General features: G+C 44.3%; 2 protein-coding genes across 4 annotated transcripts in view; one reads left to right on the top strand and one right to left on the bottom strand.

The window, feature by feature from the left end:
- The window catches only part of tmc6b (transmembrane channel-like 6b), a 14883-nt gene extending 8640 nt beyond the window's left edge, over nt 1-6243 (top strand). For all 3 annotated transcript variants that reach the window (XM_035638430.2, XM_035638431.2, XM_035638432.2), the window contains exons 8-21: nt 578-835; nt 1470-1684; nt 1755-1899; nt 2088-2243; nt 2872-3056; nt 3164-3254; nt 3345-3442; nt 3655-3750; nt 3842-3917; nt 4374-4507; nt 4867-5043; nt 5165-5243; nt 5361-5447; nt 5561-6243. In XM_035638430.2, coding sequence (XP_035494323.2) covers nt 578-835; nt 1470-1684; nt 1755-1899; nt 2088-2243; nt 2872-3056; nt 3164-3254; nt 3345-3442; nt 3655-3750; nt 3842-3917; nt 4374-4507; nt 4867-5043; nt 5165-5243; nt 5361-5447; nt 5561-5575 — 1812 coding nt within the window. In that variant the 3' untranslated portion in view covers nt 5576-6243. The remainder of the gene's footprint in view (nt 1-577; nt 836-1469; nt 1685-1754; nt 1900-2087; nt 2244-2871; nt 3057-3163; nt 3255-3344; nt 3443-3654; nt 3751-3841; nt 3918-4373; nt 4508-4866; nt 5044-5164; nt 5244-5360; nt 5448-5560) is intronic.
- On the bottom strand, nt 6066-12450 carry notum1b (notum, palmitoleoyl-protein carboxylesterase b). Its single transcript, XM_035638453.2, has 11 exons — nt 11631-12450; nt 10527-10579; nt 10308-10403; nt 9621-9681; nt 9201-9259; nt 8559-8661; nt 8242-8433; nt 8051-8148; nt 7787-7934; nt 7531-7578; nt 6066-7355 (listed from the first exon to the last, which is right to left on the bottom strand). Exons 1-11 carry the CDS (start codon nt 11990-11992, stop codon nt 7013-7015), a joined length of 1563 nt encoding a protein of 520 aa, XP_035494346.2. The 5' UTR covers nt 11993-12450; the 3' UTR covers nt 6066-7012.

The raw sequence follows: 12450 nt of genomic DNA, 5'->3' as shown, positions 1-12450 counted from the left end.
TGCTAACTTGCACCAAAGCCAAAATAACCCAAACTTAATCCAATCCTACAGTTCGATTAAATTTCAGCAGTTGTGACATAGAGAAAGAAAGAAAAGGCAGTGCAGTGGTGTTACATTGATTCAAGATTGAAGAGTCTTGTAACAAATATGCCCATTGATCTCTAAAGTGCAATGTTTCTGGATCCGTTTCATAACACAATATAATAATAGAACAAGGTTGACATAAGCAACAACTGAATAACATTCAAATAGTATAACAAACAATAAAGTAATATGGGTGTCGGGTTATTTCCTGTGAGTGTTGCTATCAAGGAAGTGTTTTCTCTGTTGCACATGCAAATTTAGCTCTGGGACACAGAATTTCAGACTCACAAAAGCTAAATGAGAAACATGTACACTTGTGTCTGGAATATACTGCAACATATTGTGAGGCTTTTTTGGGGGGGTAAAATGTGAAACTTTCTGAGTCCGCCTGAATAACACTATGTACCTGTACATACATTCATATAAACAGAACTATGTTTATATGTATAAAGTGATATTTAAGAAGAAATAACACTATACTTTCTCCTCCCAGGCCGTGAAACAGAGCTGGTTCAGTTGTCTGTCCTTCCTGCACTCCCTCCAGCTCTGGCAAGTAGCGCTCAAGACAGTGAGCGGGCGTTTCGGCACTGGAGTCCTCTCGTACTTCCTGTTCCTTAAGACCCTACTCTTCTTCAACCTCTTCCTGTTCCTGGTGGTGGGTGCGTTCTTGGTGCTGCCTCAGGCAGTGCTCCCTCCAGTGCTGCTATCTGCAAATCACTCCTTCTCTGGACTGGAGCTCCTCACTGGAGCAGTAAGTTGTATGAACCCTCAGATTTTAGAAACCGCTCAGCACATCCTTGACGTGTGTGCATGAGCTTCGGATCCATATGATGAGATATGACACATAACAAAACAGCTGTAAAATTGCTGTTGCAATAAGAGATCACCTCCATTCACAGTCATAATGTTGCCTTGCATTGATGTTTCACCATCACTCTGCAGAAAGATGCATCCGTCACATTCACCCACTAAAGGCAGAAAGTTTCTCTGTGCTCAACCTTAAATTTCGGTTTCGGACGTGAATGTACAAGAAGGATTTTGTGATAGCACAACTAGTTTGGAATCAGTCGCTGTCCAACAGGCAACTTTCACAAGTGTGCCTCTGGTGCACATTTACTGGGAATGGACCTTTCAGTGAAGTACACGCATTGTGTGTTCAGTGGTTACACTTTTGAAACTAAATAATATTTGCAGTGAAGGTGTCTTATTTTTAAGAGCTAATTGAATGTCTTAATAATAATTTATTATGTCTTAAAATATGTCTGGAGGGGATCTTTAAGTCTAAAAACTGAAATCATATTCAATTTGTACGTTCTAATCCAGCCCAAATGTAATTGAGTCAACTTTGAAGGAAATGCATTTTTTCCCATCTGATTTTGTCTCAGGGCTATTTCTCAGACACAGTGATGTACTATGGGTACTACTGTAACTACACACTGCGACGGCACTGCAGTGATGAAGGTGGAGGGCAGAATATATCTGTGTCCAATGGAACCATGCTGGCCTGTGTGTCGAAGCGCTTGTCTTACAACATGCCGCTTGCATACTTCTTCACCATAGTGTCGGCCTTCTTCATCACATGCATCATCCTCGTGTACAGGTACAGAGTGGTTTCAAGAGAAGCAATATATTTATTCTGATGCATGTTAAAGTGTGATTTCCCCCGACAGCATGTCCAAGTCGTTTGGTCAGAGCTTCCGAATCGACAAATCTCACAGTATCCTGGCCATGAAGGTCTTCTGCTCCTGGGACTTTAAGGTCATCAAAAAAACGTCCGTCAAACTGATGTCTGAGAATATCTGCATCCAGCTCAAGGTACATGTAAACACACACAAACACACACACTCCTCTCTTTGTTTTCTCCTGTCGCATAATTTGCAGGAATGCGATGACCTAATGCATTCTTCTCTGTCTTTGTCCCTCCCTCCTCTCTCCACATATCTCTCCGTCCTTTCTACGTCACATCGTCGCCTTTCTCTCTCTCCGTCCTCCTCCCTCTCCAGGAGCTGTTGGCGGAGGTGAACCATAAACGCGTCAGGAACTCTTGTCTCCAGAATTTGGGGAGACTGATGATCCACTGCCTGGCATGGACTATCTGCGTAGCAGGCACCATTGCCTGTGTGCTCAGCATCTACTTCTTCTCTCAGTACATGCGCCAGGTAAGGCAGAGCGGGGTTCATAGTCCAAAATCAACATTCACTAAGGATCAAAACTTTTATTGGTGGATACTCAGACTTCAGTTAGTGTTTGGTGTTCAGTCTTTGTTCTTGTTCCCCTGCTGGCCACAATAAAAGCTGCTTATTGACATTATGGTGTCATTATATTGAACTGTACCATCTAAACATCTCTTGCTGCTTTCACTCTTGATTTTAAAGCCTCCAAGTTTTTAAGATTAGAAAATGCCTTGCCTGCCTTGCTGGTGACTCCTCGTGGTGAAAAAAAATCCCTTGCTGACTCAACAGCAACACACGTCCTGATTTTGCCAAGTGGCTGTCTTTTCCTGAGACCAACAATTTGTATGAGGTTCCTGGGACAACAACTGCTTCAGCCAATCAATATTTGTGATGTCACCACAGAGCTGGAAGTTGACTCTGAAATACAAAATGTCAGTTTCTGGACAGCATCCATTTGGCAAAATCAGGAGGGTCCAGCGACGCTGCCAGCAGTAAAGAGCAGCAGAAGAGAAAAACTCCATGTGGCTGGCAGTTGACAGAATACGCTGCGGTAACATTGAGGAGTCATCAAACTTAAAAATACGTTTTCTGTCTCTGTCTCTCATTCCCACAGGACCTCAAGAAAAGATCTAATGGTCCGCTCTCCACCCAGAACCCCTTGCTGAACGAGGCCAGCCTGCTGGCTCTGCCTGTGGTGGTGTCGCTCATCAACGTTCTGCTGCCCTGCTTGTTCAACCTCGCTGCCTGGATGGAAGACTATGAGTCACCGACTGTACGCACATATGTCGCCATCGGCAGGTATTAGCAGAGGGACTGCATGTGAGCACAGAGTTCATGTTTGGGTGCAGAGCTGTTAGGTTCAGTTTTTTTAAACACCTTGGTTACTGTCTGTTAATATTTTCTAGGAACTTGATGTTAAAAGTGAGCGTTCTTGGCGTCCTCTGCTACCACTGGCTGGGTCGGATGGCTGTCGACTTTGAAAATGACAACTTCATGGTAATATTAATGATGAGACGACATTTTTTACTGACCACCGATTTGATAGTAATTCAATAACTAACTTTGTGCTCTGCTTTGACATGTTAGTGCTGGGAGAGTTTTGTTGGCCAGGAGCTTTATCGCTTCCTACTCATGGACTTCATCTTCACTCTGCTGGACACCTTGTTAGGAGAGTTTCTTTGGGGGTGAGTCAGTTCCTTAAAAAAGGATGTTAGTATTTCCACTCCACTGACCAAGGTTTTGCCATTGGCAGCCCCACATTTCTATCACTATGAACTTGCGTTCTGTTGAATGTTATATTTTCACTTTTATCTTCCTGTCTGGTGTCATTTCTTCCTTGAAAAGCATTTTGTAACATTGACTGAAACAATGTAATTCCTCCTGCTGCTCTCTGCAGGATGTTTTCCAAGAGGGTCCTGAAGAGGAGGAGGAAACCGGTTTTTGATATTGCCAGGAATGTCCTCGAACTCATCTATGGACAGACCTTAGCCTGGTACAGAGCTTTCTGTGAAGATGTCCATGCAATCATGCTGAGTGAAGTCAAATTGTTTCTGGGTAATGATAATAATCTTTGTGTTGTTCAGGTTGGGAGTTCTCTTCACCCCTCTGCTGCCGGCAGTGCAGCTCCTCAAACTCTTGTTGCTCTTCTACATTAAAAAGGTACTTAAACTGAAAGATTTAATTTAAAGTGCACAGGCTTGATCTGACATTTCCAAAAGATTTTAAAAACAGTTTTTTTATGACAATGAATCCTTTCATTTTCCATTTTCCCATTTTTAGTGTGGTGTTTGGGATTGGCCCCTGTAGTGGTGCACCTGTAGAAACCGACAGCTTTAAAAAATGTGTCATTGGTCCACATGTGTTTGTGACTAAACGAAATGCGTCTGTGTAACAGCCGTGCAGTATGTGTTGTAAACACCGATTCGTATTTATGTCCTGGTTGAGTAGTCTGGAAATAATATGAATAATATGAATCTCAACCTTAGAAACAGTTTGACAACTAAATCAGTTGTTGTCTTGTTGCGTCATATTTCTCTGTCTCATCCTCCCTGAAGGTTGGGATGGAGGTTGTGACCTCTGACCCCAGCATGTGCTTTTATCATTGTTTCCCCACAGAGCAGTGTGATGATGAACTGTCAGGCTCCGAGGAAGCCCTACAGAGTCAGCCAGATGACCACCATCTTCATCACTCTCCTCTGCTTCCCCTCCTTCCTCGGTGCCTCTGTGTGTGTCACATACACCATGTGGAGGTACGCACACAGTTGACCTTGTCACTGTGGCCCAATTCTTAATCATAACCACCACCCCTCAAAACTAAGCGTTAGGTCATGTACGGACCGAACATTGTGACTGAAGTTCAGACGATACTGAGTTTCAAAACCTAATTGCACTTTAATTGTTTTGGCATTTGATAAAACCTTCAAATTAGTGAATTTGTAAAACCAGTCATCCTCAATTTTATTGAGAAAACACATACCCCACCAACACTACCACACAGTTGTTAGACCAACACATTTTTTCGGTCTGAGACTCAGTAATCCTAAACTAAATGAACTAAATGGTCAGCACTCTGTGTCTGAGGTACAGCCTTTGTGTCTTTTGTCCGCAGTATCAATCCGTCCTCGTCATGCGGCCCGTTCCGTGGTCTCAAAACGATGTTCCAGGCGGGGAAACGCTGGGTGGAAGAACTGGAAAAAGATAATCCAAACCTGTCCGTTCTGGCCAGGGCTCACTCCTACCTGGTGGAAAACCCTTTGTTCCTGTTTGTGGGGGCAGGAATCTTTCTGTGAGTGCATATGCTCTCAGTCAGCGTGTTTTATACACAGATAATATCTATCATATTATCTGTATTATTATCCAAGTGCTGGGTGTATTGCTCTGATCCACTCCATCTGTGTTTCCTTCAGGATAGTCATCTACTTCCACAGTCAGGTGGTGGACGGGCAAAGGAAGATCATCGGTTTACTGCAGGAGCAGATAGAAAATGTACGACAGCGCCTACATAATTCAGAACTCCTTTTCTCAATCTGTTTTGAATATAAAGATAATTGTTTTCCTCTTAACATCTGATTTTATCTTCTTCTTTTCATTCTCTCTGCTCAGGAGGGAGAGGATAAAAAGTTTCTCATCACCCGCCTCCAGTCCATCCACGAACTGAAACGAACCACTGTGCGAAGACTCAAAAGTCAGGTCAGTCTGTGATGCACTTGTGGTCGTCTTTACTCAAACAGTCTCGTCTGACGCTACAATGCACATCTGTAAACCCTGGCTTCTGCTTACTTCTGGTTTTGTTTCCATTCCAGGACTCTTCATGTTGAGACATCTGTGTCTCCAGTAGACGAGCATCTAGAGGTCTAGTAAAATCTTAAACCAGTGGGAACATAACTGGAATATTAGCAGAAAGGGAACAGCAAGAAATTGGACCAAAATCAACTAGATTGTGCATTTTGTCCATTTTTAAGCTTTTTAAGGATTTTTAATGGCTGCAGTATTTGTAGGAACTAACAACTTGAAAATACCAGGTGAAACAAAGCTGTGTTCTTTATACAGTACGACACATTAATAAAACCTCAGACTTTAGGAGTGAAGCCAGACAATGTTGCTTGAAAGGCCATTAGTCATGCATGACTAAGGATGACTGTTCAAGAGGAACAGAGGAAATACAATTTGAATTATAGAGAGGAAGTTAACCTATGTTCTGAGTTGTTTTTGAGTTTTAAAAACCAATAGAGAAATCTCAAAAGAACTGATGTCATCAGTTTAAATAGATTTCAAACATCTCGTAGAAGCACTTTCATACCAACTGTGAACTTTTTATGCTTTTATTTTTATAAATGTTTAAAAACTTTGGATGTTGTGGGAGTGAGTATGATAACTGTAAATGATGCCTTGTATTTTTTTTTATTTTGTTCTTGGAGTTGTTTTTTTAGGGCGATTATCGCATATGTACTGTCTTACTTGTGTTATTAAATTATGTTTTATCAAATCTTTGTATATATGCTTTTATCAGTGCACGTGTTAAGTGTGGGCACTACTACGGCACAAGAAAATATTTGTTACAAACTCAACAGCCTTGAATATAGTATTAACATGATATGTTTGCATGCAGTCATTTTTTTATATAAACATGCAAGTAAAAAAGTCAAATGTATGGAGACATTGTTACACTGACTAACTGTACGTGACAAGATATTTTCAGTAGAAAAATAAATATACAAGCACTGTTAAGTAGCCTGATGAACCAATATTAGGGTAATAATCTTAATATTTGTACCCTTTATTAGTAAATATTAACCATTGAATAGTTTTTTTCCAAAATGATAAAAAGCAGCACATTTGATGGAAGGTAGAAACAGCAGCACCACAGATGGATTTCTGAATGTGATTTCTAGAGTTGACAGAAGAGGGCGCCAAATCCCCGTAAAACAAACGGGTGTTTTCAGTCCTGTGCTTCCTCATCAAAACTCTACAGACTATTTTAAACTTAACAAGTCTCAACTGCATATACACATCATGCATTTACAGTATACTCACACTGCACCCAGCTGCCATTGCATTGGTGTCATACCTCACAATAACAGCTCATCTGGTTTGATTGTATTTCAAACTCAACTGTCCCTTGTGAGTTTTTTTTTGTTCAGTTTTTCAAATGCTGATTCAGTTGTGTTTGTTCTTTAGAAGAACAAAGAAGCCGCTGTCTTCCATTTATGTTCAACGTCCCTGCAGAATGGCTTGAACGGCACACAAAAGGCGACTTAGTTGCCATTATTGAGAATGCCCAGCAGCTTCCGTGGGTCCATGCCCTGCTGCTGAGCCATCTTCTGCACGTCAAAGCCCATGTGCTTCAGGAACTGGATCACGCTCATCTCCTGTCCCGTCAGCTGGTCACGGATAGTCGGGCAGGAGGGGTTACAGTGAGGCCACGGGCAGCTGTCGATCAAATGTCGAGGGCAACCCCTCACGGGTGGGGGCTTGTGCTTTTGGTGGCTGTGGTTGCCGTGGCTGGCGTTGATGTGGACGTTGTCTTGGAGGCTGCGGTCCCAGCAGTGGAGGGCCCGGGGCAGGGAGGTGCCTTTCACCTGAATGTCCATCCAGTAGCTGCAGGGACAGGAGGACACAGCGATGGAGGGTCAAAGGTACACAAGACCGACTCAGAAGAATCAAGGTTTAAATCAGGGTAAATAAATTAAAGGTTAACAGTTCCCCATTCAGTCCTCTGACGTGCAAGTCAGAAACAGTCAAAAACAGGTTATTAAAAAATATAATCACTCACCTTCTGGTAATGAGCTCATGAGACAAACAGGCTGGAGCAAACATGGCCCTGCCAAACAAAACACACACCCACATATTTAAAGAAAATACTATCTTTTTGAAAATGTTATTTTGTGTGTGTGTGTGTGTGTGTGTGTGTGTGTGTGTGTGTGTGTGTGTGTGTGTGTGTGTGTGTGTGTGTGTGTGTGTGTGTGTGTGTGTGTGTGTGTGTGTGTGTGTGTGTGTGTGTGTGTGTGTGTGTGTGTCGCCTGTCTTACGGTACGTCACGGAGTGTGCTCCTCAGCTCCTGCCCCAGGTTCTGGATGTATTTCCACTGGCCCTCGTGGACGGGTTGTCCCATCAGGTGGATGTTGTCCACTGTCAGCTGGGCCTCATCAAACAGCCACTGCACCACGAACACTGGGCCTGGACGGGACAGAGGACACCCCGCATGCAGGTGAGACTTTACACGACACACCACATCTGTCTGACTCGTCCATGTCGGCCTGTTACGGTGAAACTGGGTGTTTTTTGTCACTCACTTTTTAATGTGGGGTAGACTTTATAACCAAAGAAACAGTTCCACTCCTCTCCAACATGGGCCTGCCTGCAGCTTTCGGGCACCAGGCCGCCCCAGTACCTGCACAACCACAAAGTGTCACTGCTGATATCCTGACCTCCTTACTCCCTCCATCAGTCAGTCCGCCTGCCCTTCCCACCACATTGCCCTTACCTGATGCCCCTCTTTATGGCCTCAGTGGGGGCACAGCTGATGGTATCCAGGCACTCTGTGAACTTGTACTGTTTGTTGTCCAGGAACCATCCGGAGTCGGCCAGGCCCCTCACCTGCACCCCTGTGTGGCCCTGGGACTGCAGCTGCTCCGCAACGTGGTCCACGTTCAGCAGGACGCCTGTGCCGCCCGCGCTAGTGACAGGAAGAGTGCGGTCAGAGTGGGGTCGGAGGTTACGCCTGGGCCATTACGTTTGGTAAAACACACAGTTGTATATACAGCAGGGGACACAAACACATCCAGTTTGTCCAAAACTGACCTGCTTCCCGCAAGAAGGAGAACCTTGGCGTTATCCAGACCTTTTGTCAGCAGCTCGTTCACCACCTCCTTAATGATCAGTGATCCCATGAACGCATAGTCACCTGACAATAGAAATATCATGTATTTATTAGCGTAGTCACCTGTAATCTAAAAATAGTGATTGATAAGATAATTTATGACATCTCCCTCAGCTGATAACCCGACTGCGTGATGACACAACGCAGAGAAATTTAATCTCACCATCCACAATTTGTGTATATTCATGTTTTTCATAAGCACAGTTTACATAGTTTTTAATGTAAAAAGTGAATTTATTCAAAGTCTAAAAGTTACCTGACTGATTACATTAGATAAAACCTAACTGTGCAATAATGTGGGCAGGAACCTGCACATTATATGTGTGACATTATTCATTTACTTTTTAAGTATCTAAAAAAAACTAAATACATTGAGGGATTACAGAAAGAGTTAAGGAGGAAGTTAAAAGAAAATATGGCAGATCTTTTTCTCCCTGTAACCTTATCATTTCTCCCCTGCCTTTAAATATCTACTACATCAATCAGTCTTTCTTTATAAATCGACAACCAGAGCCGCGAGCTCACAGGGTGAGTCATCTGTCATTTAGTTCACCGTGTCTTACTGTGATCTGTCTTTGAGGTGGCTCCGCTCCACACGTCGCTGGAGCAGTATGGGATGAACCTGCAGGAGAGAGACAGCGACACTGACAATGTGGAATCCGATTGGAAATTACAACAGCTTTTGTTTGACTGCTGATGGTGACACACAAGTGAGATGTAGGAATAAAAAGTAAAAGTCTGTGATTGGAGATACAGCTAGAGGAAAAATACTGTATGTAATGTATGGAAGGATGATAAATCCTTACCAGCACATGCAGAAAAAGTAGTACGTGAAATAAGCAATACTAGAATGTAAATTGAAACATTAACCATTAAAAGCTAAAGACCTGAATGATGCAACAAGTTTAGTCAATACCAAGAACTACGCAAAAAAACACAGGGGTGTATCAGCTATGAAGTGAAGGAGAGACTTAGGCTCTTACACCATGTTGGCGTTCCACCAGTGCGGGTTTTCCTCCGGCTGAGGAGACAGAATTCCCGTTCCTGTGAAATAAAAGACGGTGAGACATGTGATTTCACTTTCTGGGGGGGGGAAATATCCTCATCACTGAGTCAAACACCTAAAGTAAACGTAAAGAGGGGTTAAAATTCTTTAGGCTGCTTGTTAAAAAACCTTGACGTGCGTGTGTGCGTGCATGCGTGTGTGCAAGTGTGTGTGTGTGTGTGTGTGTGTGCGTGCGTGTGCGTGTGTGTGCGCGCGCGTGTTTTTCTCCCTGTGGTAAACAAGTCATTAAGTGTCTCGGCTCTGGTCAGCAATTACATGCAGGCATTGAAGAGCTCTGCGCCTGCTGCACTGGCCACCAGTGTGAAGTGTACACAGAGAGGGAGCCGGGGGCCAGGAGTCATAAACAAACAAGGGGTTCCCTGACGGCCGGAGGGAAAGAACCAGAGAGTGTGACTTCTAAAGATGTATGCAAACTCGGCTTTAAAAGGAAACACAAATAGGTCTATGAATCTCCTTCATTCAGGGAGTGAAGTTTTTTTTTTCCTACAGATGAAGGCAAAAGGGTCTTTGGGGGCTGTGGAGAGACTTTTCAAAAGCTACACAAACGTGGAACACGTTCACACATGTATAGTTCGTGCATGAAATGGCGCGTTTGCTTTCTTACCTGTTCTGGTCTGTGGCCACTCGGTGGAGCTCATCAGTCTCCTCATGGTCTCATACCTGCTGTCACAGGTCTGCCTGTTGAAACAGTACCATCCACCTGAACCACACACGCGCGCGCGCACACACACACACACACGCTTGTTAACAAGTTCCCGACAGTTGTCTCTCACTTCGCTGTGTAGTGTTCCGTATCTGGCCTATTCCACGGGATGCTTCTCACCCTCCAGGAACAGCAGCCACCTCTTGCTGCCTTTAGACTCCTTGATGTAATACCTGCATGGGAACACCAAAACAAGTCTGTTTGTTTGTGTCGTGCACGCACATATGCCAACAGGCACAACATGGATGCTACTTTGGATGCTGACATGACAGATTTGGGCTCTGATCACTCCACTAAAAAATCCTGCAGGAGTCGGTGTAATCAGGACTTTCAAAGCTTCTTTTTTTTAAAGAAGAGGAAACTCATCATGCTGTTGGCAGGACACACTCACACAACAATGACAGCATTGGTGCGATAAAGAAAGCCCCCTCCCCCTTCCCATACTCTTACCATGTTTTATTTAGTTAGGGATTGTAAAGATCAATATTAAATTCCAAACATTGACTGGGCCCATGCATTGGATGATTGGCACAACATTTGGGCACTAAATTCCCCTTTAGCGATATTTGCAGAAGATTTGGATGTTGCAGCGATATACGCACGTGCAGGGCAGGTGAACCACGAAGCCGTTTACTTTAACTTTTTGTTCTGTGGCTGCTGAGAATAACAATCTACAAATGACGATCCAGGGGAAAATGAGCCAAAGCAGTAAAGTAAAGGAGGATGTGCGCCTACGGTGAGATACGTATGCGTAAATATGTGCATTTTGGCCGCACTGTACACATCCATCGAGTGGATTTATGGGCAAGTTGTCAAGGATCTATACTGTTTGACACAAGTTTCCATGAATCTCATGTTCCATGCATTTGAATAACCTTGTGTGTCTTTGTCAGCCTACTTTGATATTATACATATTAGACTCAACAATTCTGGCTCATCAGACTTATATTAAATCATATCTGCAAGGATGAAAAGCGTATCTCTCACGCAACCTGTGGCTTAGCGGCAGCACACACTGCACTCTCTCTGATCTGGGCTTTTGATCTAATTTGGTGTCAGTAACACAGGTTGGATATTTGGTGCAAAAGGGCGCAACTAATCTGCGCCTCCGCGTTTTAAAACATCTCATCATATGCTTCAATGACAGTGAAAAATGACAGCGGTTTTAAATAATGCTGATGTTAGTGACAAACTGTGAAGAAGCAATGCAGCTCACTCACTCACCCTGCAGGCGACCCGTCATTGCACGTCACAGACGCGTTCTCTAAAAAGTGCAACTTCATGTCCTGATCCAATTTCTGCGCAGAGCACGGATACAGTGACTGTGCCAAGTTCTTTATCTGCACCATGAAGCTGTCCATGTTCCCCTCCACGGCTGTAAAGTCTAGAGGGAAGCTTTCCGGTCCTTCCACCCGCTCCCTGTCTGCCAGAGTCTGCTGCTGCTGCTGCACCCGCCGAGTTTGCGCCCGACCGCCGCGCACTCTCCTCGTCTCCACCGATGCGCTCAAGTGGAGGAAGAGCAGCAGCAGACATGAGCGCACCGCGGACACGCCGGACGAGCTTCTCACTGCACAATGGCCCTGCATTTCTAACTATTGCTGTAAAACGTCTCTCAAATGCTTGCGAGGGGTCTGAATAAAACACAGCATGTCCTAAGAGTCGATGGAGAGGTGGGCAGTTATTTGAAAAGGCACGAACACCTCTTGGAAACGATTGCGCACGCAAGGTGTGCTGGGAGAGCGCAGGTTAAGGTTCTCCATGGTGCCACGGCGGTTGGACAACTGGTTTAAAAGTCACCCCAAATGCACTTGGAACTCCCGCGTCATTTCAAGTCCTGACATTGTCTGCGAGGTCATCCGGAACAAATGCGTCATTACGCGCGTGTAAATCCGACGTTATAAGATCAGTTTCATCAGAGCAGCGGTCGACCTGTTGACTCTGAGTTCAGGTCCTCGCGAGCTGTGTGGAGTGTGGACGAAGAGAGACTTTATTGGAGCCCCCCTCCTCCCCATCCTCTTCCTCCCCCTGCTTCTCACCCCCGCGG

This window comes from Scophthalmus maximus, chromosome 8, assembly GCF_022379125.1.
Source record: "Scophthalmus maximus strain ysfricsl-2021 chromosome 8, ASM2237912v1, whole genome shotgun sequence".
Classification (NCBI taxonomy): domain Eukaryota; kingdom Metazoa; phylum Chordata; class Actinopteri; order Pleuronectiformes; family Scophthalmidae; genus Scophthalmus; species Scophthalmus maximus.
This window is presented reverse-complemented; position numbering and strand designations above follow the sequence as displayed.